At 46.1% G+C, this 26,810-nt stretch overlaps 4 protein-coding genes across 5 annotated transcripts; 3 read left to right on the top strand and 1 right to left on the bottom strand.

Moving 5' to 3' along the window:
- Window positions 1–866: 866 nt before the first annotated feature.
- Window positions 867–5,129, top strand: LOC139471993 (uncharacterized). Its single transcript, XM_071254500.1, has 4 exons — window positions 867–3,796; window positions 3,910–4,021; window positions 4,167–4,602; window positions 4,774–5,129. The coding sequence occupies exons 1-4, from the start codon at window positions 867–869 to the stop codon at window positions 5,127–5,129; spliced, it is 3,834 nt and encodes a 1,277-aa protein (XP_071110601.1).
- A 479-nt stretch (window positions 5,130–5,608) lies between these two features.
- On the top strand, window positions 5,609–6,965 carry LOC139471813 (uncharacterized). Of its 2 annotated transcripts, XM_071254310.1 has the most exons (3): window positions 5,609–6,105; window positions 6,204–6,436; window positions 6,800–6,965. In XM_071254310.1, exons 1-3 carry the CDS (start codon window positions 5,639–5,641, stop codon window positions 6,808–6,810), a joined length of 711 nt encoding a protein of 236 aa, XP_071110411.1. In that variant the 5' UTR covers window positions 5,609–5,638; the 3' UTR covers window positions 6,811–6,965. The 2 variants fall into 2 exon arrangements, with proteins under 2 accessions (XP_071110411.1, XP_071110410.1); XM_071254309.1 differs by having other exon boundaries at window positions 6,204–6,965.
- A 6,103-nt stretch (window positions 6,966–13,068) lies between these two features.
- LOC139471994 (uncharacterized) lies at window positions 13,069–13,600 on the top strand. Its single transcript, XM_071254501.1, has 2 exons — window positions 13,069–13,191; window positions 13,325–13,600. The coding sequence occupies exons 1-2, from the start codon at window positions 13,069–13,071 to the stop codon at window positions 13,598–13,600; spliced, it is 399 nt and encodes a 132-aa protein (XP_071110602.1).
- A 1,700-nt stretch (window positions 13,601–15,300) lies between these two features.
- On the bottom strand, window positions 15,301–23,234 carry LOC139471696 (carbohydrate sulfotransferase 3-like). Its single transcript, XM_071254158.1, has 5 exons — window positions 23,198–23,234; window positions 22,522–22,598; window positions 21,783–21,941; window positions 18,540–18,759; window positions 15,301–16,715 (listed from the first exon to the last, which is right to left on the bottom strand). The coding sequence occupies exons 1-5, from the start codon at window positions 23,206–23,208 to the stop codon at window positions 15,923–15,925; spliced, it is 1,260 nt and encodes a 419-aa protein (XP_071110259.1). The 5' UTR covers window positions 23,209–23,234; the 3' UTR covers window positions 15,301–15,922.
- Window positions 23,235–26,810: the final 3,576 nt, after the last annotated feature.

The following is a 26,810-nucleotide window of genomic DNA, read 5'->3' on the forward strand; positions in this document are numbered from 1 at the left end:
AACGTCGTCCTCCTAGGCAGCCGGCTCTGCTACGTCATTCGTGTACCTCTGTTTCTCTTCGCAGAGATAGTGTAGTTGTAGTTGCTTCTGGTGTTTCACCAGCCCGGTTAGCTTGAGGTAATCGCAGTCTGGGGACCACTTGTGATGTGCCGCCCAAGGATTGTCGTGGGGTGCCCATTGTCTCAGCCGCACACCACATTGGAAACAGCACACACCATCGGCACCCTGAGTGTAGACAAAGCCCGCATGAGCCATCTCCTCAGCAGTCTGATACATTTGCGTGGGCCACGTCTCAAACGAAGCGAGCCTTCTTTCAAAGCGCAGATAATAGTGCGATGGTGTTTGACTGAGCAGTGACACCGCCTCCTCGGCATGACTCTTACTCCAACATGCACGAGTATCTGTACCCTCCATTCCCACATCTTCGCTACGCGTCGTCGTCGTACCACTCCTCTTTGTTTCAGCCATTCTTGATTTTATCACATCCATTTTACAAGTGACACTGACCCATTCGAATCCACTCTTGTTTTATGGGGGAAGAACCGGATCGAAATGGGGTGCTTCCTGGTTGGTCCAAAACGCAACGCACCGATTGGTTCGTTTCGGGGCCTGGCCTGCACCTCGGTTTTCCAAAACGACCCGACCCCTGTGTTTCTTTTCCATAGGAAATGGATTTTACCATGGGAGAGAAAGCACAACTCGGGTCGGGTGCTGCCTTCTGATTGGTCGAGGCTGTCTTCTGATTGGTCGACAATCCAGGCTTCGGATTGGTCCGATTTCGATCCTGTTTTGGGGAAGGGTTGTCCATCCATCAGACGTTCAGACCCTCTTAGAGTACAGGCGTTCATCAGACACACATCGTTATCATGACGAGCAACCAAAGTACGCCCTATCGTTTGGAGAGGAAAGATACCACCCGCTCCAGACGGTTAAGAACTGCTAATCATACCTATCGTTTGACTTTCAACCCAGACTACTTGGACACCGTACCACCGGAACGCGTCCCCCTGGAACTGCCAGCTTTATTTGACAGGGTGATCGATGACTTTTATGAACAGATGTCAGGTCAGAAGGGAGATCGTATTGGTCTAGGTATCGATCATCCCGCTTTGAACACCCCCATACGGATTCCCTTTCGACGTTTTGAAGATCTCCATGGGCCAGATATTTTGCAGGCCGTGGAAAAAGTCCAACAGTCCAACAAAGACCTGAACATCGATGACACCATGGATGTGACTTTAGTACACGTCGCAGATCCCGACAGGCTAGGATCGGGCAGTGGTGCTCCCCGGGTGAAAAACGTGATTGGACTCGAAGCTTTTTTAACACGCAAAAGGTGCATCGTACGGATCAAGAACGAAGATCAATCCTGTTTGGCACGGGCCCTGGTGGTGGCACAGCATTATGCCCACAAACCCCATCCTTTGACCCCAGCATGGAAAGCCCAGTTAGTGAGACTGATGAGAACGAATCGCGTCGACGTTCAAGGCCTACGGGCACGGGCCTTGTTTCGACGCCTTGGCCTGCCTGAAGGTCCCTGTCGGGGGCTGGACGACCTCGCACGCGTGGGACGGGCCTTGACCCACCTGCATTATCAACTGAAAGTCTACAGTCAAGAGGTGGGTCAGAGACTGTTGTACAAGTGTGATGAGGCTCCACCTCACGCCACGGTGCTGCATCTATACCATCATGATCAGCACTACGATGTCATCACTTCCATGTCCGCTTTTTACGGGTCTGACCATTACTGCGAACGTTGCGACAAACGTTACGACCATCCCGAAAAACATCCCTGCACCAAGGAATACCGCTGTCACCGCTGCTTCTACTCTAGCTATTGTGGACCCCAGGAAGAGCTCGGGATCCCTTGCTTGACATGTCAAGGTTGGTTCCCCAATCCAACGTGTTACACCCGACATCTCCAGTCACCGTCAGAGGGAAAACCCAGCGCCTGTCAATCGATTCACAGGTGCCCGAACTGTTTTCAGCTGGTCCGCGTCTTGGAGACCCCCATGGTTCACCACGAGTGCTTCGACGAAGAACATCCCTGCTTGGTGTGCCGAGAACCCATGACCCCAGACCATCGCTGTTACATGACGCCTCTCCGTGAAGAAAACGAGGAGGGGGAGGAGGGGGAGGAGGGGGAGGGGGAGGGGGGAGAGGAAACGGAGAAGGAGGGGGAAGAGGAACAACATCACGTACGAGACGACGTCCAATACGTCTTCTACGATTTTGAATGCATGCAAGACACGGGGGAACACATTCCAAATTTGTGCGTGGTGCAACTAGGATGTGGACGATGCATCAGTGAAGTGAGCAAGAACTTGTGCGAACACTGCCCATGGAGAGAAGAAGGGTATGGTCCCAGCCGTGAGATCGTGTTTCGAGGGCCCACCACGCGACATGATGTGTGTGTGTGGTTGACCACGTTGTGTGAAATACCCAAGAAGAAGAAGCCCAACCCGGAGGAAGAGGAGGACAGCACACGCAAGGGCACAACAGCCCCCCTGGGGAAAAAAAGAAAACGGGATGGCACCCCCTCAAGAAAGGACGCTACCAAACGTCAACGGCATGCATCACCCCAGCAGGAGGCGGAGGAGACGGAAGAGGTGGAGGAGGTGGAAGAGGTCATGGAAGTGGAGAAAACAAAGAAGCCAAAGAACAAGAACACCTCCTGCCATACAGTCCCGAAGGAGGATCGCATTTATGTGATGGCCCACAATGCACGATCCTATGATTTACACTTAATCCTGAAGGGCCTGTCCCCCCTCCTGGTGACGCTCCCCACCAAGATTCGACATGGCCAACACATTTTGCAGATGACCCTGGGACGGCTGTGTTTCGAAGACAGCTTAAATTTCATCCCTTACCCCCTGAAAGCCTTTCCCAAGAGCTTTGGGCTGAAAGAAATGAAGAAAGGGTACTTTCCACACTTTTTCAATACGAGAGTCAACCAGACCTACAGAGGTCCCTATCCACCAGCCGTCACGTACGATCCCGATGGCATGTCTCCCGCGGAACGCTCAGCCTTCCTCCAGTGGCATACCCAAAAAGTGCAAGAAGGAGCCTTGTTCGACTTACAAGAAGAACTTTTAGCTTACTGCCAGAGCGATGTGGACATTTTGAGACGGGGATGCGCCGACTTCCGACAGAACGCCATCCACTCGGTGGGCATGGATCCCTTTGTGGAAGTGATGACAGCTGCTGCGTTCACCATGAAATCCTTCCGAAAACACGACCTGAAACCCAATACCATCGCCATTCTTCCACCTCAAGGCTACCAACCCAAGAGAAACTATTCCCAGGCCTGTATGCACTGGCTCCACTCTCTGATGGAAAGGGACCCCCATCTGCACCTCCAGCACGCCAGGAATGGCGGTGAAAAAGAGTTCACCTGTGGAGAGGGTCAACATCGGTACAGCGTGGATGGGTACGATCCAGCGACAGGCACCGTCTACGAATTCCTGGGCTGTTTCTGGCATGGGTGCAACACCTGTCACAAGACCCGACGTGGAGAACCGCATCCCGTCCTGGGCACGTCGTTGGGAGCCCGTTACACCGACACCCACTACCGCTTGAGTCTCTTGAGTCAACACCCTGAGGTGAAACGGGTCGTCGCCCTGTGGGAGCACGAATTTACGAAAATGCAACGGGAGGACTCCGCTCTACGTGCTTTCTTGCAGGGACCCCACTGTCGTCACGTCCCCGGGCCACTCAACCCTCGCGACGCCTTCTATGGAGGACGCACCAATGCCACGCGATTATGCTACGAAGCCCAAGAAGGTGAAACCATCAAGTACATCGATATTTGTTCCCTTTATCCCTACATTTGTAAGACCGGAGCGTTTCCCACGGGACACCCGACCCTTCTCCATCAACCCCCTGTGGACACGTTGTTTGAACTGAAAGGCCTGATCCAATGCCGTGTCCTACCCCCGAAACGACTCTACCATCCGCTACTGCCTTACAGATTGGGCGGCAAACTGCTCTGTCCTTTGTGCCGTACGTGTGCCGATACCCGGTCAGACTCCCCCTGCGAGCACACGGACGAAGAGAGGTCATGGGTGGGGACGTACGCCACCGTAGAACTCCAGGAAGCCGTGAAGAAGTATGACTACCGGGTGCTTCAGATCTACGACGTTTGGCATTTTGACACCTTTGCACAGCATGACCCCGACACCCAGCAAGTGGGACTCTTTGACACTTACATCGATCGACATTTCAAGGAGAAGCTCGAAGCCAGCGGATACCCCGAAGGATGTACGGATCACGACGCTTACATCCAGGAGATCTACGACAAAGAAGGCATTCGGTTGGACAAGGACCGCATCGAAAAAAATCCAGGACGCCGCACGATTGCCAAGATGCAACTGAATTCGCTCTGGGGCAAGTTTGGGCAACGGGTAGACTACAGTCAGAACGTCTATATGAACGATCCTGCACAGTACTTTGCCTTGTGGAGGGATGACCGCAATACCATCGAGGATGTGACCGTTGTCAACGAACACATGGTGGATGTGACCTATACCCAGCGGAAAGAATTCCAAACCCCTCATTCTCATTTCAATGTCGCCATCGCTGCTTGGGTCACCGCCCAAGCACGTCTCAAGCTGTACGAGACCCTTGCCCTGGTGGGCCGCAGGGTCTTGTACTTTGACACGGACAGCGTCATTTACATTCATCGACCCCACGACGCGAATCCAGAGCTGGGTCATTCGTTGGGTGAGTTTACGGATGAACTGGACGGAAACACCATCAAGACGTTTGTGTCAGGAGGTCCCAAAAACTATGGCTATGAGTTAATGAACCCCAGACCCGATGGAACGCGCACGACCTGCAAAGTGCGAGGGTTCACTTTGAATTACCGAAACCAACGCCATCTCAACTTTGACACCATGAAAGGACTGATACTGGGACAACGGTCTGGGAAAGAGGAGGAAGAGAAAATCAGTTTGGATTACCCTCATCAGATCATTCGAAAAGGACCTCGGCACGAAAACGCACTCGTGACCCGCCCCACCCGAAAAGACTATCGTACCGTGTACGACAAGCGACGTGTGGTCTACGACGACACCACAGGCCTACCTGTAGACACGCTACCCTTTGGGTACAGAGACGACTTTCTATAACTTTTTTTTTTGCATGACAAGGGGATCGAAACTGAATCGACATGAACCCCTTACAGAAAAAAAAAAAAAAAAACGGATCGAAATCGGACCAATCCGAAGCCTGGGTTGTCGACCAATCAGAGACCGTGCTCGAGCCATGGTGGGCTCTGATTGGTCGAACCGAGGTTGTGCTTTCTCTCTCACGCTACAAGCCTAACCCTATGGAAAAGAAACACAAGGGTCGGTCCAGTTTGGAAAAATGGAGACTCAGACCAGACACCGGAACGGACCAATCAGAAAGCAGGACCTCCGTGGCTTTTAATACGCCCGATGCTCTCCGGTCATCACTTTTCACTGAACCGACCAAGCAACCACATCGCCCCCCTCTGATTGATGTTCCTCACGTTGTGTTGGTTGTTGGCGTTTTATCTGGAAGAAACACGTGTTTGGAGAGAGTACCATCAAGTGTTGACGCACCTCCGTGAAGACTTGAAAAGAAACAACAACGAACAGAACATCCGGACAACATCATGTCGAAACGGTTGAATGACAAGACACGAAGCGACATGAGTGGCCAAGGAAGCAGTGGAGATGGGAACGGTGACATGACTGCTGAACTGTGGGGTGAAGTGTACGACTTGCTGTGTTTAAAGATGAAGACCGACGACGCGTACGCCAAGTTACGTGCGAAGGGCGACAACCTGATGTGCGAACAGATACGTTCAAAGATGAGGAAGCTGACTGAACCCGAGAAAGGCACATCGAAGAAGACGATAAAGAAGATCCAGAAGAAAAAGACAAGCAAGCCCACAGTCGTTGTGATCCCCACAGCAGCAGCAACACCCACCACCACCACCACCACATCAGCAACAGCAACAACGGCTGCAGCGACCACAGACATCGAAACGATGGGGACATCCTTTTTGAAACCTGCAACGCCTGCAAAAAGACGATCACGGAAGAAATTATCTCTGAAGATCTCTCCTCAAGAACAGCTGTAAGTACCCTTGCTCTTCTTTGTCTCAGTCATTCTTGATGTGATTCATATTCATGACCTATTCCTATGATAAATGGACTCTGTCCTATGATTGACAGGACCCCTGATGTCAGTTCAGCCCAGGCCGTGCTAGAACAGTGGTGGGAACAAACCCCTCGGGAGCCCACCTATTCACCGAATGCCCCTGCTGTGACGATGGCGACGGGTGACCGTGAGGATCATGAAGCGCTCAAGCTGGCCACTCTCCCTTCCATGGATCTGGACACGCTCCCCCTGCTTGAGGCTTCTTGGTCACCAACATCCCCGGAAGATGTTCATGTCTACTCCTCAGGTACGCCCCTGGTTTGCGACGATAATGAAGATGATGATGATGTGGATGACAACGACGTTGACCTGGATCCTTATGGAGAAGCTCAACTCACTCCCCTACAACGCGGATGTCGTATTTGCCGACACAACAACATGTTAAGATACATCAGTTGCAACAGCGGGCAAGTGATGTGTCATACCTGTGGTCTGGAGCTCATAGACTGTACTTGTAGTATGTTGACCTATGACCGCATAATGACACATGATGACATGCCTATCACATCTGCTGAGGATCACATCTTATGGTGATCCTCCTCTTCACTCGAAGAACTTGTCAACACGTATGCTGCAACCGTGATCAAGTGATGTGTCATGTCTGTTTCAGGGAGACCATAGACTGTACGTGTTGAACGGATGGACCTCTCACAGGGTTGAGGGAGGACCACCTCTTATGGGCTTGAAGATGGAAGAGGAAAACGTTGTCGCGTTATTGTTGTTGTTGTAGGGACATGCAAAGCACTCCCTCCTCCATTGACTTTTCGTATTTCCGTTGTATCTGGTTGTGATTGGTTTTTTTTCATGATTAAACAGTGATTGATTGAACTGACTCTTTGTGTCTTGATTGATCTCAACTCCAATAGAGTGCCGAACCGAGGGTAGAGGTTGAGTTGAGATGTCGTTGACGTTGTCTGTCCGTCTGTCTGTCTGTGCATCTGTCATGTCAGTGCACACCCAAGTGTAAAATTAAAATAAAAAATAGATAAAAGAGAAAGGCCATGCTTGAAAGATCAGCTGCCTGGTGTCGGTCATTCCAGTACGCATCGATCCCCACACCCCCTCCCCGTGTACCATGTCATGTCATGGATCGTGTCACGAATCATGCCGTGTGTCCGTCAACCCAAACACAGGATGACGTCACGTGATGAGGTGAAGGAGGTGGAGGAGGTGGAAGCTAAGGTCATGACCTTCCGTGGAAGGGAGTAGGGTGGAGAGTTTCATAAAAGCAGGCGAACCCTCAGACCTTCTTTCAGTGAAGTCACCGTCATCATGGAGCAAAGACGTTCTATGAATGCCATGTCATCCTCCCGAGATGTCGTCACCGATTCCGAGTGGGTGTCTGAAAAGGCGAGAGAACAAGAAGCGAGAAAACATTCCCTCTTTAGGGACGACACGTGGCGACTCAGTGACATTCTGGAGGGACCTTTTCCTTCTTACACCCTGTGTCATCCTTCTCATCCCCACTATGATTCATTTCAAGAACGTCTGAGATCTTTTAAAACGTGGCCTCAACAGATGACCCAGACCCCGTATGACATGGCCATGGCTGGCTATTTCTATCCAGGACAAGGTGATTGTGTGACCTGTTATTGCTGCGGTGTGGCACTCCGCCAATGGGAAGCCACAGACCAACCCTGGAAAGAACATCTGAAGCACGCCAAAGTCCCCTGCGAATACTTGTGTGTGTTTTGTCCTGATGGAGAAGTGAACGAAAAATACAGACGTTTGGTGTCCCAAGAAGCACGGAAGAGAAGAGTCGAGTGTCTTGTTCACCCCAAGTGACAACGTTTCTTTTTTCAAAGTGTACAGACGTTCATACCCCCAGTGTTCACAAAAGTCACAGGGACGGTCCCCCCTCATCCTGTGACTTTTTGTTTTGTGGTGTTGGTTCATGTGAGCGAGGGGATTAAATTTTTTTTAAAAACTCATAGTGGTGTTCTGTGGTCTGTAGGATGAAGAAAAACAAAACAGGATCGAAATGCACACCCCGATAAAAAAAACCGGATCGAAATTGGACCAATCCGAAGCCTGGGTTGTCGACCAATCAGAGACCGTGCTCGGGTCATGCGGGGCTCTGAATGGTCGAACCGGGGTTGTGCTTTCTCTCCCATGGTAAAATCCATTTCCTATGGAAAAGAAACACAGGGGTCGGTCCGTTTTGGAAAACCGAGGTGCAGACCAGGCCCCGAAACGAACCAATCGGGGGCGCGGCCTGGGGAACCAATCAGGAGGGTGGGTGTCAGTGACTCTCCTATAAAAACAAAACAAGAGCGAAGCCACTCACACACACACACACACACTGCATTCTATGAAACCCATCATGCCAGCTCGATACAGTTGTATGAAGTGCCAGACCGACAGTCACAGTTACCTGTACTGCCCTGAAGTGACATGCCTCGAGTGTGGCACTCAAGGTCACCGTCACTATGTCTGTCCGAAGATGAACAGTCAAGAGAAGCAGGAGAATCGGAACCTGGACCGCTGTTACAACTGTGAAGCCCTGGGTCATTTCGCTGCAGATTGCCCAGAACCCAGTCGAAAGAAGACTCCCCATCGCCTGGACCACTGTTACAACTGTCAAGCCCTGGGTCATTTCGCTGCAGATTGCCCAGAACCCAGTCGAAAGAAAACGTCAGCAACACCGTCCACGTCGACACCCGTGGCACCCGTGACACCCGTGACACCCGTGACACAAGTGGTTCATCTCATCGAAGACGTGCACGTCGATGTCCTCGACCTAAAAGAATACCTCGCACAACTCCGGGCGGACATCACACCTCTTGTAGAGAAAAGAAAACGGGTCAGAAGCCTCTCAAGAAAGCACGCTTCAAAGCGCCGACGACACCTTCAGTCCGAGGATGAGATGGAAGTAGAGGGTGAAGAAGAGAGATCATCTGAACAAAGTGACTAACGCATGGGGCCATGCTACCCCACTGTTTTTTTACCAGTGTCCCATCGTTTGCAGTTTTTCCAGTGTTCCAGTGTTCCAGTGTTCCTGACGTTTCCTGTCGTTTCCAGTTTCCAGTTTCCAGTTTGTTTTCCAACGGCCCTTTTCAGGGCCACCCATCTCTCCCGAAAGACAACTTTCCTCCTTTGCTTTGACGACCCTCCCACCCACACCATGAACCCGTCTCCTCCTCCTTTCCTCCCTCCCTCCCTCCCTCAATTCACCACCACCACCCTCCCTCCCTCCCTCCCTCCCTCCCTCCCTCCACCACCGCCACCCCCTGGAGGCGCGCGCCACCGGACACGGAAGCGCCACCCCTCTTGGAGGCGCGCACCTCCGGACACGGAAGCGACGCCCCTCTTGGAGGCGCGCGCCTCCGGACACGGAAGCGACGCCCCTCTTGGAGGCGCACGCCACCGGACACGGAAGCCACGCCCTCTTGGAGGCGCACGCCACCGGACACGGAAGCCACGCCCTCTTGGAGGCGCACGCCACCGGAAACGGAAGCGACGCCATCTTGGAGGCGCACGCGCAGAGTCCCATCATGCACTGCGCAGGTCACGTGACCGGAAGTGACGTCACAGAGGATGTGACGTCACTTCCGGTTCCATAATCCTGAGTGGTTCCATAATCCTGAGGTGTTCCATACCACAGTACTTAACTACTAATCTACACCCAAACGTCGCTATTAAATTATAAGAAAGCCGTTGTTATCGGTAAACGGTATCTACTTTAGATTTGTAAAGACTAAAGGACAGGAGGAAAACGCTAACATGCACTGACCGAGGGGCCTTCTTCAAGTCCGAACGCTTCGGGAGTCACTGTCGCCTCGTTGATCACCCCCGTCGCCCTGTCCGTGCAGCCCCCGCTTGACCAGTCCAGATGCCTGCCTGGTGATCGCTCTACCGCTTGACCAGTCCAGATGCCTGCCTGGTGATCTCCCTACCGCTTGACCAGTCCAGATGCCTGCCTGGTGATCTCCCTACCGCTTGACCAGTCCAGATGCCTGCCTGGTGATCTCTCTACCGCTTGACCAGTCCAGATGCCTGCCTGGTGATCTCCCTACCGCTTGACCAGTCCAGATGCCTGCCTGGTGATCTCTCTACCGCTTGACCAGTCCAGATGCCTGCCTGGTGATCTCCCTACCGCTTGACCAGTCCAGATGCCTGCCTGGTGATCTCTCTACCGCTTGACCAGTCCAGATGCCTGCCTGGTGATCTCCCTACCGCTTGACCAGTCCAGATGCCTGCCTGGTGATCTCTCTACCGCTTGACCAGTCCAGATGCCTGCCTGGTGATCTCTCTACCGCTTGACCAGTCCAGATGCCTGCCTGGTGATCTCTCTACCGCTTGACCAGTCCAGATGCCTGCCTGGTGATCTCTCTACCGCTTGACCAGTCCAGATGCCTGCCTGGTGATCTCCCTACCGCTTGACCAGTCCAGATGCCTGCCTGGCGATCTCTCTACCGCTTGACCAGTCCAGATGCCTGCCTGGCGATCTCCCTACCGCTTGACCAGTCCAGATGCCTGTCTGGTGATCTCTCTACCGCTTGACCAGTCCAGATGCCTGCCTGGTGATCTCTCTACCGCTTGACCAGTCCAGATGCCTGTCTGGTGATCTCCCTACCGCTTGACCAGTCCAGATGCCTGCCTGGTGATCTCTCTACCGCTTGACCAGTCCAGATGCCTGCCTGGTGATCTCCCTTTCGAAACCTACTGGCAGATGTGGCATTTGGTTGCTTGACACAAACGTATGCATCTCTAATAATCTGTAATCTCTAGAAACATGTTAAAAGTACGTCATGTATATGCTGACAATGACACAACATGATTAAATACATAGTAAATACTCCTATTATTCCGGTAAAAACAATACGTAAAAACATGATCTTAATGTTATTTAAAACCTACCTATCATCACACTGAACGTTTGTGCCAGTAGGTTCTGATCACTTTGTCAGTAAACAATGCTCTTGGCAACATGAAAGAATTAATTGTAACTCTTATCCTAAGTGAAATAGTTTGATGTGGAGGTTTTTGTTTTATCGATGCTGAAACTAAACAAATATATAAAGAGTAATATATTCCAAGTCAGTGACTAGAAAACTGATGGTGCGAAGCGAGACATGTGGGTTCGGCGATATCAGAGCCGAGCGACAATATTATCATTGGATTATACTAATATTATACCAACGGAAAATATACAGTGGCGCAAAATGTTGTTATTAAGAATGTTATTGAAAATAACAACTAGACATATGGTCACCTGTTTGATCAATGTTGCCTCAAATCAAATTTATTGACAAAACCGAAGCTTGGTAACGGGAGAAAGCATTCGTGACCAACTCGTGTTATTCCGGGACAAGCCGAATAGCGACTCGTGCTCCTCTCATGGCCATTTTTGCGACCGGGTTCCGTCTTAGCGCAAACGGGCATACCTAAAACAACTGTCAAGTCGTTGCGTAATGGTTAACATATATTTCCCCACATATTATAAATATTTCAGATGCAATTCTAAGCACATATGTAAAATCAAAAATTATTTCTGAGGGATTCTTTGACGAAGAATTTGAAACCATGCGCGCATTCTGATTGGTTTGTCGTATTTTTGCACATAACATTCATCGATAGGGGGACTAGTCTTCTTGCAGGTTACGGAAAGAGGCGAGTGGTGACGAATGGGGAGAAAGGTGGTGTGAAAGCTCAATTGACACCATCTTCCCGAGGCAAGTGAGTTAACTGACTAAAAGTCCAGTTTCCACCCTTGTCGAACTGGGCTGGAATTTCTGGGCTCGATCGTAGCGCCACCAAAGACTATTACGCGTTATGTCGCTTCGATGCCCCTCCTTTTGACCAATCAGATTCCCCCTCTCATTTCACTTGCATTTGCTTCAAATAAAATGGGGTCGACCAGTGAAGACGATGTTATCAAGATCTTGATTGTAGTAAAAAGGGTCTTAGTACGCGAAGTGAGGCACCTTGATTAAAATCATGAAAAGATTTGGAATATATCTGTTGATGCAAAGTGGTCCTTACACATGTTTTGCAAATCCTGCAATCCACCGAAAACTGCACGGCAGTTTACGAACCAGATATCGATTTTGATTCTGATTTTACTATGCATAGGCTCGTTAGTCCAGCCAAGATATAACTCCATAATTGCAGCCAAGTTCGGCAAGGGTGGACTTTTATAGTCAGCTAACATCCTTGCCTCGGGAAGATGCTAAACCACTTATCCTGTCCATGTTAAAGATAACGGGACGTTTACAATAAGTCTTCTTATAGTAATGGTAACTGCCACAAAATATCAGTTAATCTCCTCCTAAATATAATGGACACCACCTTGACCCGGAGGAAAAAACTCACGGTACAGTGATTTTTGGACAGGGCGCAGACTAGCGACCCCTTTGACAACCAAATGTGCAACCATTAACACTAAAATGCAACATAGGTATACAAGTGCCAGTGGTAGATTTTTGTGTGTTTGTCAGTCACCTCGCATTACATTTCACGTCGTCACGATTGTAACACTTCCAGTGGCCAGAGGCTGTGCAGGCAGGTGACGTGCTAATAGTCGCATATAAAGTAAAGGTAAATAATATTTTGTTTTGTTTAGTTTAAGCGGAGAGGTAGCCGATGGTCATTAAGATTATCTTTGTTCTGGTCAGGCTTTTGACCTGGCAACTTGAGAATACAGAGTAAATAGAGGTGCAAACACTTGTACAGTAATTTGCAGCTTGTTTGTCAAATGGACAAGGGGATCTCTGGGTCGCCAGGGTAAAAGGGCGATACAAAACAGATAAGAGGGATACAGACAGACAGCGAACACGAGCAGGGCAGCACAGATGAACAGCCTAAGAAGACAAACAACCAAGAGTAAATAGCCAGACTAGCACCAAGAAGGCCAGAACTCCAGGACAAGATCAGAACATGCCTGTAAAGCCACCAGTCTCTCACAGCCAGACTAGCAGCAAGAAGGCCAGAACTCCAGGACACGTTCAGGGCACGCCTGTAAAGCCACCAGTCTCTCACAGCCAGACTAGCAGCAAGAAGGCAAGAACTCCAGGACACGTTCAGGGCACGCCTGTAAAGCCACCAGTCTCTCACAGCCAGACTAGCAGCAAGAAGGAGTACTCCAGGACACGTTCAAGGCACGCCTGTTAAGCCACCAGTCTCTCACAGCCAGACTAGCAGCAAGAAGTCCAGAACTCCAGGACACGTTCAGGGCACGCCTGTAAAGCCACCAGTCTCTCACAGCCAGACTAGCACCAAGAAGGCCAGTACTCCAGGACACGTTCAGGGCACGCCTGTAAAGCCACCAGTCTCTCACAGCAAGACTAGCACCAAGAAGGCCAGTACTCCAGGACACGTTCAGGGCACGCCTGTAAAGCCACCAGTCTCTCACAGCCAGACTAGCAGCAAGAAGGAGTACTCCAGGACACGTTCAAGGCACGCCTGTTAAGCCACCAGTCTCTCACAGCCAGACTAGCAGCAAGAAGGCTAGCACGTCAGGACACATTCAGGGCACGCCTGTAAAGTCACCAGTCCCTCACAGCCAGACTAGCAGCAAGAAGGCCAGTACTCCAGGACACGTTCAGAGCACGCCTGTAAAGCCACCAGTCTCTGCTACGTTTTATGATCCATGTGTGTGTGGAACTAGACGTATTAAGATGTACTGGAAAACCAAGAAGCAGTTGTAATGATTTATTCTAATTGTCATGTCATGAGAGTTTCTTTTGAAACATTTATCTATTCGGAAAAAAGAATTGAACGTTTCTAAGATGATTCTTTGGTAGTATCTGGTACATCTATAAAAAGACGACAACTTTCCTGAATCAAAACCAGATTTATTCGTAAATGTACCATCGTCTTGTTTCTCCTTTGATACGCACGTAAAATCCCTATATCTCTGCACACTTCCGACTTGTGAATCAAGTCGGGCGACACAAAATTATCGGATTTCTAAATTGTTTCGGTGGTAACACATTCAATGCTACATTCATGTACCATACATGTCAGTTAGCCTTTTACATTATGTGCTCAAATTATACATGTGCTAAACATGGACAACCATGACAATATTCTGAGATTGAACTTTGGTATTTAAGCATCATGACGATGAGATCGGTCCAGCTTCTGATAATGATCCCTTGTGGATTCAAGGTTAGATACGCCACCAGCAACTTATCCTTGTTGTGGAAACCTTTGCAAGGTGTCTCATGCTGATGCGACTAAAGACCCGTGAAAATCCGGGTTAGAATAGGTCTTCAGCAACCCATACTTGTCGTAAAAGGCGACTCTGCTTGTCGTGAGAGGCGATTAACGGGATCGGGTGGTCAGGCTCGCTGACTTGGTTGATGCATGTCATCGTATCCCAATTGTGTGGATCGATGCTCATGATATCAATCACTGGGTCTGGTCCAGACTCAATTATTTACAGACCGCCGTCATATAGCTGGAATATTGCTGAGTGCGGCGTTAAACAACAAACCAACCAACCAACGTTGACATGAAATTTATTATTTCCTAAATATTCAACTAGTTATTGCACCTGACCTTAAGTCACATATGTCGTTTCTTGAAGTTGAATCTTAATTTGTTAACATTTGTCAGGAATTATTTGACATTTGGACTCATTAAAGAATTTGAATGTCTGTATATCTATTATTGGTAGGATTCAGATCCTCTGCAAAAGTAAACATACGGCGGCTGATAATCACGCATGATAAAGAGGCAGTAAAATATTCCACTAAGGTTTTTTAGAGGCTGTGACATAAGTGACAAAAGGTAACAGCACCAATAGCCTATCCAGAGAAAGAAATCTCTTACAGTCAGAGTCGGTTGTGCGATTCATCCTAAGCATGTGTATTAGAATCACTAACACATACTGATGATGCCACGTGTTCGCGAATAGCATTCGTGACCAAGTCGTGTTATTCCGGGACAAGCCGAATAGCGACTCGTGCCCCTCTCGTGGCCATTTTTGCGACCGGGTTTTGTCATAGCGCAAAGGGGCATACCTAAAACAATTGTCAACTCGTTGCGTAATGGTTCACATATATATCCCCATATATTATATATATTTCAGATGCAATTTTAAGCACATCGGGACATGCGAAATTATACAGTATGATTGAACACATTTAACTGTGTCTTGGGTATATTTTTAGATGCAAGCCATATATAAAATAAAAAAATATTTCTGAGGGATTCTTTGACGAAAAACTTGAAATCATACGCGTATTCTGATTGGTTTGTCGTATTTTCGCACGTAACATTCATCGATTGGGGGACGAGTCTTCTTGTAGGTTACGGAAAGGGGCGAGTGGTGACGAATGCGCGTATAGGTGAGCTTAACCTGCCCTACAAGAGGCATCCGTCACAAACACATATATAGCCATGTCATATGTTCACCTGAACATCTTTCTTGTCACTGATCCGTCAAATTTGGAAAAAATCCTCCACATGACTACCATACAAAAAATGCTTTACTATGGCCTTGAATGTTGTCACCCTGATCAATCAATTTGTTAGCAAGAATCGTATGACGCTCTTTGAAATCACTGTGGAAAAAGCATGCTCGATTGTTCCTCAAAATTTGTAAAATGCTGAAACAAAAAGCTGCAGCTGTTTGAATAATGATTGATATAAGGTTATATATACAACTGATTATTTGAGAGCTGAAGTCATCCTTCTGGGTATACAGTCTTGCCGGTAGTTTCAGGTTTCACTGGTCTCTGTTACCCAGCCAACCAGAGTGTCCAGTGCACACGGTGTTCTTCTGCTAGGCATGCGTAATGATACGTAGTGGGTGTGATACATTACGCAGGATGTCAACATTCTCCACTGGAAGGTACCCAAGTTTCTTGTAGACGTCGCGGCAATTCCTGTCAATAATCTTAACGTGCCGCATACTTATGTGTCCCCGCCATTTTTCTGACGCCTTTCTTGAGCTTTTCCGAACTGTACAAATTAGACATCTTCCATCTTTTGACGCTGAGGTTAATTTTCTCACACTTCTCTCCGTGTGTTTAGTGTAATTCAGACCCACAAACTTATATAATTCTTTTACCTCTGTTGAAGGATTCTGGCACAGATCTTCATAAAACAATATTTTGATACTCTTTGGAGACGTCATAAACCATTGTCTTGTCTCTCGAAGGTCTTCTGATAGTTTGTTACAATGCTTTAACGATTCCTCATCAATCTTTTCCCATGGGAAGCGGCCGTGTACAATTTGCGAAAGTAATGTTGCTCTTGGGTCTCGAATGAGATGTAGCACCTTTAGGGATTTGTCTTTGGTAGCAAGGTACTTGGCAGAAGTTATGGGAAATTCAATAGTTTTTATGACTCCGACCTTAGCGGCCATACACTGCTTGTTGATAATTGGAATGCACTTGAACAGATTAAGGGCTCCAGGGTATCTTAGCAAGCAATTGTGGTAGGATTTAGTGCTGGCACTTGATTGCATGTGATATTGGGTCAGAGTAGCAATATCGAGTTCCAGAAAATTACAACGGAAAACGTTCCGAATGGTTTTCTCTGCAATCCTGGCGTATTTAGATCCCGTCATGATACTGAAATAGAAGAATGGGTGAGTGAGTGAGTTAATTTTACGCCACTTTGGTTTGTTATATTCTTGCAATATCATGACCTGGGACATCGGAAATGGAGTTCACACACTGCACCCATGTGGGGTATCGAACACGGGCCTTCTGTGTGATGAGCAAATGCTTTAACCACACGACTATCCCACCGCCCCGAAACAGAAGAATGAAGAACACTTGTCAGGAATATACATGTAATGTTAACTCACCATTTATCTTTCGGGTTTTTCTTTCACAAAACGAGCAAAGGTATTTGACAATTCAAAAAAGACCCAAAGGCACCTCCTTCAACACAATTCACAGGGTTGTTCAGAGTTGTGTCCCTTGGGCTTGACATAAACCTATGATCGTGGTTTGAAATTCAAGAATCGCCATTTTGTTTGTCAGTGCCTGGTTCGTGGGTTTCACAACACTTGGTAAACATGTTAGACCAATATCAGTTCAGGCTTCCCTCCCACATTAAGCTGACACGCCTTGACATTGCGTGAAGAATGTTCACACAGCGGCATTGAATTACTTACTACGTTTTCATTAAATTGAACGTACTAGACAACATATGTATTTGGACCTGTGAAGATCCGGGGTAGAATAGGTCTTCAGCAACCCTTGCTTGCCGTAAAAGGCGACTATGCTTGTCGTAAAAGGCGACTAACGGGATCGGGTGGTCAGGATCGCTGACTTGGTTGATGCATGTCATCGATCCCAATTGCGTGGATTGATGCTCATTATGTCAATCTCTGGATTGTCTGGTACAGACTCGATTATTCTCTATAGACTCCCTGCACAAACCGATCAATTCTAAGTAAATGAGTAACGCTGCTTTAAACATTTGTATCACAGGTAGTCCGGGTAATGTAGTTGACAGCCCAAATTGGCACGGGTTTAAGGCGTTTACCACTTTGATTAACTTCATGGCCGAGGGTATAGCGCAGACAGACCGTGCATGAGAATCAGGATGAATGTTGCATTCGATTTGCGGATTTTGGCACAGCCATATGCGTCATCCTTTGACCTCCTGTGTCCAATCTCATAGTAGTGAGTGAGTGAGTGAGTGTGATTTTACGCCGCTTTTGGCAATATTCCTGCAATATCACGACGGGGGACACCAGAAATGGGCTTTACACATTGTACCCATGTCGGTAATCGAACCCGGGTGTTTGGCGTGACGAGCGAACGCTTTAACCACAAGGCTACCCGACCGCCCCTCCAATATCATAGTAAAGGTAAATGCATATATTGTATACAAAGGTTCTAGTCCTGCGATGACAGATGCAGATACATTTGGAGACACGATTTGAGGGAGTGAGTTCGTGTTTTTGGCCCAAAGTGCTGAAAATAAATATTCCGAAAGATGTCACACCAAAATTTCAGCGATAATGTCACTTGGTCATATATAGGCTTTTGTTTGTAAATAGACTAGAAGCAAAAGCGAGACATCTTCGCCCTTTTCATCCCGTCATAGGGTGACGTGCACAATGAAGTGAAGTGATAATAGTGAGTGAGTTGGGTTTAACGCCGCTTTTAACAGTATTCCTGTTATATCACGGCGTGTCAGCTTAATGTGGGAGGAAAGCCCGAAGTGATGCATGTCTAAGACGATTACCACTTCGGTGAAACCCACGAGCACGGGTATGGTGCTGACAAACCTAGAAACATAATCGGGGCGAACCGGGATTCGAACCTACAATCATAGGTTTCTGGCGTGCCCAAGGGACGCAACTCTGCACAGCGAATCGCGGCGCCTTAGACGACTGGGCCACCCGTGCCCCCTGAAGTGATAATAGGTTTACTTACATTGGCTTTGACTTGAGGTATTGAATATTTATGTTCTTTCCCCACTTGTACCATTTCAGTTCGTGAAGGGGTTCAAACACGTAGAACACATTCGGATCAAACTCAATCAGATTCCCGGTGAGAGATGAGCCACTGCGCATGTACGTCACAATGAGGAGTTTGGTCCGAGAAGAAGCTGCTTCGAATGGGAGAACCTTCATGGATGTTCTCAAACCAGGATCTGAAATGTGAACACCCATTATATGTTACTGCCTCAGTGTACAAGTTGATAGAGCGCCTGCCCGAAGACGAACAGACAGACAGACAGACAGGCAGACACGCACACACACACACGAACACGCGCGCACACACACACGCACGCAAGCACGCACGCACGCACGCACGCACGCACACGCACACAAAACAAAAGGTGACTTTAAACCCCATTTCAGTTCACCCAACTATATTATGTTTTACGGATAATTTTTGACGATTAACTCCGGTCAAGTGAATCTGTTTGCGGTACCGAAGTAAAATGCGATATTTGTATTAGAATTAGTGTGAATTCATGCATATTAATGGAGCAGTCGATGCCCATGTCTATTTGGAAATGGCTTGACTCAACCTACTGAGACTCTGAGATTCTGGGTTAAATTCACGTTTCAGGAAAAACATGGCAAATATGCGGAGCTCGCTTTCGAAATAATAATAATAATAATACTCGTAAAGCGCCTAATATCCATCGACAGTTGCTCACTGGCGCTGTGACAAAGTTAAAAAGTAATGTCTATGTACATATGCCAACAATCAGGAGATCTATTGAAAAGTGAAGAAGTGGGTTTTGAGGAGAGACTTAAACGTTTCCTTAGAAGCAAAGTTTCTCAGATTCAAAGGCAAAGAGTTCTATAACTGTGGACTGCAAAAGGAGAAGGCACGGTCAGACATAGCAGAAGTAGACAGAGGCTGATACAGAAGAGTTCCACCAGAGGATCGGAGAGCACTTTTCGGAGAATGTGAAGACTCCCCAATACTGCAGCTTTTTGCATTACCCAGATTGTCAGAAGGGCTGTAATGTCACGCTTGCATCCCAAGTACCAAGTTGTCCGACTCCCCATTGTTCTCGGTGCCTCAGGTTTGGTACCTTCCAATCTGTTGACTGACATTGGGAGAGTACCCGGGTGTGTTACCAGGAAAACAGCCTTCTGACAATCTGGGTAATGCAGAAGGCTGCAGTGTTGGGGAGTCTTCACATTCTCCGAAAAGTTCTGGGTTGGGTCGAATTGGCAGCGCTTCCTGGGAGAAGTCCCATGTGTGTACTTATGTTGCGCTAAACCCCCCATACAAGGTGTATGCTCACAGCGCTAACATTATTACTCCGTCAATGGATCAGTGTGCACTCGATGTCTTCATTCTCAGCTCCCTGGGGAGTATACATCCCAAACTGCCTCTGAGGCGCTAGAAGTCACATTACCATCTCATCCTACCTGGTACCCATTTACTGTTGGCACGAATCAACTTGCTGTCGTGAATCTAAGACCACCATACTGGGTATCATAGGGATGCATAATAATATTTAATTCCTGTGTGTTTTACAATAGTGTGTTCCATGTTCACCAATTACAGTGTTTCCTCTGTTACTGAGATACATGGTACCTACCAAATGTATAGAAATATCATTCTGTCAATTAGCTAACTGATATGTATGTCACAAATACAAATATTTCAGATTTCATTGCATTCAATAATAGCTGGTATGAATTTTTGTAAACATGCCTCAACCGTTAATTTGACGCAATCCATAGAATGACGTAAATGGTACTGCAAATGGTTTGTTGGTTTTGGTAACCTTTCATCGCACATTGGTGACGTTTTACAGGATTTAGCTCAATGGCTTCCAGAACCACCCCCCAAAACCGCCCCGATTATGACCTTTGTTTCCATTAACCCTATCAACCTTTAGGAAGGTATAAACACACCAGTATTTACGTTTATAACTCTATATACGCAAAACAACCATTTTGAAATACATTCTTGTCAATCAATAAGTCAGAACAAGAACAGTGCAGTTACAATACGAGGTGAGGTGAAATTGGGTTTAACGTCGCGTCCAAGATTATTGCGCTTATTAAGCGACGTGCATGCACGTGTATGTGTGTACATGTGTGTGGCTGCTTGTACTAGTCCGGACTGATGCCGATTTATAGTGCTAGCACACTGAGATATCATGCCGCAGTTTAACATGGATACCCCACTCAGACACAGTATACTGACTCCGAGCCGACCAGTCCTTGTTTTAGCCCTTTAATGCCGAGCGCCACACCGGGTAACAACAAGTACCATCTTTTGACGTCTTTAGGTATGACGCGGCCGGGGATCGAACCCCGGACCTTCCGCTCTCCGAGCGGACGCTCTACCACTAGACCACGGAGGCGGTCAGTTACAATACAGTACGAAATCGGTGACATCGTCCAACGTTGTGATACAAAACAAGCCCCGCCGATTCAGCTATCAGCCAACCAGGAAACAAAAGTCCGTTGGTGATCGGGGTCTAATTTTTATCGGGTTATATAAACAAGAAAATGCTTGGTTAGCAAAACCATAGCCACGGAATCACTAGCAATTGATTTTTAAGATCATCTACCATGACACTGAACCTTCATCATAGAAAATGACACACTGTGATGTAACTGTGATACTACTTCTAGTGAGGTTGACCTTAACGTCACTCATCCACTGTGATGTAACTATAATACTACTTCTAGTGAGGTTGACCTTAACGTCACTCACCCACTGTGATGTAACTGTAATACTACTTCTAGTGAGGTTGACCTACCGGTCACTCACCCAATGTGATGTAACTGTAATACTACTTCTAGTGAGGTTGACCTTAACGTCACTCATCCACTGTGATGTAACTATAATACTACTTCTAGTGAGGTTGACCTTAACGTCACTCACCCACTGTGATGTAACTGTAATACTACTTCTAGTGAGGTTGACCTACCGGTCACTCACCCAATGTGATGTAACTGTAATACTACTTCTAGTGAGGTTGACCTACAGGTCACTCACCCACTGTGATGTAACTGTAATACTACTTCTAGTGAGGTTGACCTACCGGTCACTCACTCAATGTGATGTAACTGTAATACTACTTCTAGGGAGTTCGACCTACAGGTCACTCACCCACTCTGATGTAACTGTGATACTACGTCTAGTGAGGTCGACCTACAGGGCACTCGCCCACTGTGATGAGTAACTTACCATTGTTCAAGTCGGCTAACGAAGACGGAGATGTGGACACTGCAGGTGACATGCTTGTCGTCTCCCTTGCATCAGACACTTGCTGTGACGAGGTGTCTTGAATTTCAGGTCCCCTGTCTGGCATACGCGAAGGCATACGCATCCTCATTGTTGGATTACCTTCAAAAGTGAAATGAACCAATGCTAAAGTGACCGCTAACTGTGTCTCCAACTCCCGAGTGTACGAACAAACTTCTTGGTGCACATTCCTATAAGATGAATAATGACAGTCTTGATCTTAAGCTACGGGATTTCAAAATACAGAGAAAACGTGTTTACTTGAAAACTTGATGAAACGTCATTGCTCCGGATTATCGAACATTAAACACTTATTTTTTTTACATCCAACGTCGAGCCTAATTTCCGGGAACATATCATTGACAAACACCTCCTGCCCCGCCCCCTCCCAGAAATATCAGACGGTCGGCCACTTCTATGACCGCATATAGCAACTCTCAAATTACGACCAACTCAGATAGTTTGTCGATTATCCTTTGTTTAAAGAAAGTTTTTCATGTACAAACGAATGTAACGTATATGTACTTTTATCTCGAATGTATTGACTTTAAACGTATATTCAAGCAGGTTATAGGCAGTCTCTGTACACTAAAGTGGAGTGTTATCATCCCAGCTATGATTATACATAGGTTCATTCTAAGTCAAAACATAATAACTACAAGAAGAAATAACCCATACTTACCCACATTTAAAGAATATAATGCAATCAACACAAAGCCAATTGCTGTGAACAATAGGAAACTCCTCAACGGTGAACATCTGTGAGAAAAGGGTAAAATTTCATTTTAACAAGACACATAACAACCAAAAGATTGTGTCATCTTTATTGAACAAGTGTTCAAAGAAATGAACTGGAGACCAAAGTAATAGTAATATATTTCTGATATACCTGATTTGTTAGGTATTTACAATGTGTGGAACATTGGTAATTATGCTATCCACCGCTGCTCGATGTACACATCACATGATCGGGTACACGGGTGGCCCAGTCGTCTCAGGCGCCGCAGTCCGCTTAAGTTGGCTGCGTTCCTTTGGTACGACAGAAACCTATCATTGGTCGAGTCCCGGTGCGCCCAAATTAATGTTCTAAGTGTGTCAGCATCACACCCGTGCTCGTTGGTGTCACCGAATTGGTAAACGTCTGAGACCTGCATCACTTCGGGCGTAAAGCTGACACGCCGTGATATAACTGGAATACTGTTCATAGCGGTGTGAAACCCAACTCACTCACTCACATCACATGATTAATACAGGTACAAGGATATCCACTGTAACGTCGTAAAAGTTAAAGTAAAGAAATTGTCACAAAAATTGCTTGTTTAACGCGATTATGAATAAGAAATAGAAATGAAACTCACAAGCACTCCATACTCAGCCACGTCGGATACAGCGAGATCTTGGGCTCTGTCATCTTATAAGTATGCATCCCCCGATGAACAACAATCGAATTTTTTTTGATTGATACAGTCAATTCTTATTGTCACGTGTGAGGCAGTATGAACATCGAAATCAATATTCCTTTATTAACTGGTGTTCGGGTTATGAGTGAGAACATCATTTTACACAGTCAGTAAATTTTATTGGAGATTATGTTCGCTCATAATACTCCGAACATCTGGCAATCGATTTTGAATACAATAACTTGGAGACGGATGCTTTGATTGACCGTCGAGTAGTTTAGTGAGGATAATTCAAATTTTGACAAATAAAATTTTAGCAGTGTCTAAAGCTTTGCTCATGAGATTATAATGCGTTTATGATATCCGTCAGATCAAATGTTCAAATATGATCAATTTGTTATGAAAAACTTTGAAATTGTTAAATGGCAGGAAACGTGGCAATTTCATGTTGAGTTTAGTCGCTCATAAATAGTTGATAACCTTACCGTGGCTTCAACATTTCAGACCAATATGTAACATATTAAAACAGAAAAGCGGTGATTAAAATATATGAATGAAGATCGTCAAGAATTTGGCCTGCTATTTGGTAAGACGGAATATCTTTTGCTGTCACTGTTTCAAGAATTTTAACGGGAAGAGTCGAACAATTTATTTTTCCAGACAAACTGTTCAGGTCAAGCGAAGTATATATGCGTAATACCTGAGCCAACATAAAAAATCAGTCAAAATATGTGTTTGTGTAAGGGTAAATATGTATCAGTCTAAGTGTACAAGTGTAAATATGTGTCTATGTAAACGTATATATTTGTTTGTTTGAATGAAGACGTGTGTCTCCCTCAGTATTTTCTGGAACAAATTATTAGTACCCAGTAATTAGTAAGAGTAGACACGTCTCTGTAGACAAGGGGGTCGTTACAAAGAATATGGATAAGTGCCTTTAAATATGAACCTCAGTCAAAGCATCAACCCGTTAGGGTAAACATGCTGATTTTTTTGTTGGTAGTTTTCGTTTCGCGAAAATGTACACGAAGATGCATGTTCATATCTTGATCTTCTTCAAGACAAAATACGCACGAATGATCATAGCTGTATCTGCTGTATCTGCTCTCAGAGGCAATATACATGTAGCAGCAATGCACATGTATATGTTTGTTTGTTGTTTAACGCCGCACTCTGCAATATTCCAGCTATATGACGGCGGTCTGTAAATAAAGGAGTCCGTGACAGACAATCCAGTGATAGACATCATGTGCATCGATCCACGCAATTTGGATACGATAACATGCATCAACCAAGTCAGTGAGCCTGACCACCCGATCCCGTTCGTCGCCTCTTACGACAAGCAATATCGCCCTTTCTGCAAGCATGTGTTAAACAAAGTTGTGAGTTTGCAGTTTTTAATGAGAATTCTCCATTTTTTTTCTGGTACTACATAGCATATCGTTTGAATTTGACTTGGTAAGAGTGAAGCGTCTAGCAGTAAAAAGCCGCTTGTTTTCCTGCGGATGAATACATTGGAGATGGCCGGGTGGAGCTCGCTTAAATAGCAACACGATGCAGCACATTTTAACGACGTAAATCATCAAAATTGAGTATGGGTAATAATTAGAATAACCCACTCGATACGGGTGATTACGGAAAATATGGCCCTCGTGAAATTAACGTTCTCAGGTCCTCGCTAAAGTTCGGAACTCGGGCCATATTTTCCGTAATCACCCGTATCTCGTGGGTTATCCATTCGTCACCACTCGCCCCTTTCCGTAACCTGCAAGAAGACTCGTCCCCCTATCGATGAATGTTATGTGCAAAAATACGACAAACCAATCAGAATGCGCGCATGGTTTCAAATTCTTCGTCAAAGAATCCCTCAGAAATAATTTTTGATTTTACATATCGCTATTCGGCTTGTCCCGGAATAACACGAGTTGGTCACGAATGGTGGGTTATCCTCTAATTCTACCCCGGTTCTTCGCGGGTATACACGTATGACAATGTATGTGCATAATAATATCTTTTATCATACATGTATTAGGCAATAGGATTCTCGGACACGGACACATTACCAGGATAAATCATTATCACAAAAAACAGTCAAAATATCGGTGTCTTAAAGGGACGTTGTTGCGGCATTTCACGAATGTAGGCAACTTTGGAGATATAAATTCCGATTTAGCGGTCGGGATATTAGTTCCAATATGTGGCTTGTAGGCTTGCGGTCTGAGGTCCCGAATTAAAAATAGTTGGATTTGATTTATTTGTTGCTTTGCATTTCGTAATTCCGTCACGAAACGTTATGACGAGCCAGGCGACTCTAAACAAACGTGACGTGTCACACACTAGAGTTATTTAGTTACGCCAGCGGGCGGACAAATAGATTGCTGCGAAAAGCGATCATTGACAAAGCTGTATGATTATTTGCATACAATTGTCTATATGCCTATCTGCTAGTTATGCCACTGTCTAAAACACAAGTTTGAACTTCATTTAGTGTTGTCACTGTCCGACTGACTATTCACTGCCATTGTGGCGTAATATATTAATGCGCACATTCCAGGAAAACTAGCAATGTTTAGATACATTGTGAGAGATGAAAATTCGTATTTTGGTGATTGAATATAGGATCTTCTTTAGGATAAAGAGATGATAATGCGTATGTGTCTTGGGGTAGTAAACATCCTGTATTAGGAATGAACACTGTGTCTATAGCTGTAGTAAAGCTCGCGAAAAACAATGTTTATTCCTAATATAGGATATTGTTCTTGTTAAAATTCTTGAAACAGTGACAGCAAAAGATATTCCGCCTTACCAAATACCAGGCCAAATTCTTGACGCTTTTCTGTTTTAATATGTTACATATTGGTCTGAAATGTTGAAGCCACGGTAAGGTTATCAACTGTTTATGAGCGACTAAACTCAACATCAAATTGCCACGTTTCCTGCCATTTAACAATTTCAAAGTTTTTCATAACAATATTAAAAAGCTCGCGAAAAACAATGTTTATTCCTAATATAGGATATTTTCCATCCCAAGACAAGTCAAGCGTGATAGATGATGTATTTTCAACAGAATACACGCAATGAATTTTAACTGATGTTAACTTACACGATATTAAAATCGTAAAATGTAAAACTTCTTCGTCGCATGATTTATTGAATGTTTCACATGAAGGATCTTTGAGTGATGTCGACTTATCCATATAATAGTGAGGTAAACTGCTGCACATCAAGTTTCGATGTAACAGTCCGACGTTTTACGATCTCAAATACTGTCTTGTCATTAGTAACTCCCACATGCTGTGTGTTCATAGGATCAATATGAATGTACTCATACAGAACAATGCAAAACGCAGCCTGTCACCTTTGTATCAATAACTTGTTCATGTCTCAGTCGAATGCAACTCTAAATAAATAAATACAATCGTATTGATTTTCTTGTGATAGCCATCATCAGCATTGCTTTTGTCTCTTTGTTGATAGATATTAGATAGTTTATTGATTATTGATAGTGTTCGACGCATCAGTGACAAGATCTACCAAGATTTCAAATACTGTCATTCGAATCTTGCTCAAA

The sequence above is a fragment of the Haliotis cracherodii genome, unplaced genomic scaffold (assembly GCF_022045235.1).
Source record: "Haliotis cracherodii isolate W230 unplaced genomic scaffold, xgHalCrac1.p SCAF_23, whole genome shotgun sequence".
Taxonomy (NCBI): domain Eukaryota; kingdom Metazoa; phylum Mollusca; class Gastropoda; order Lepetellida; family Haliotidae; genus Haliotis; species Haliotis cracherodii.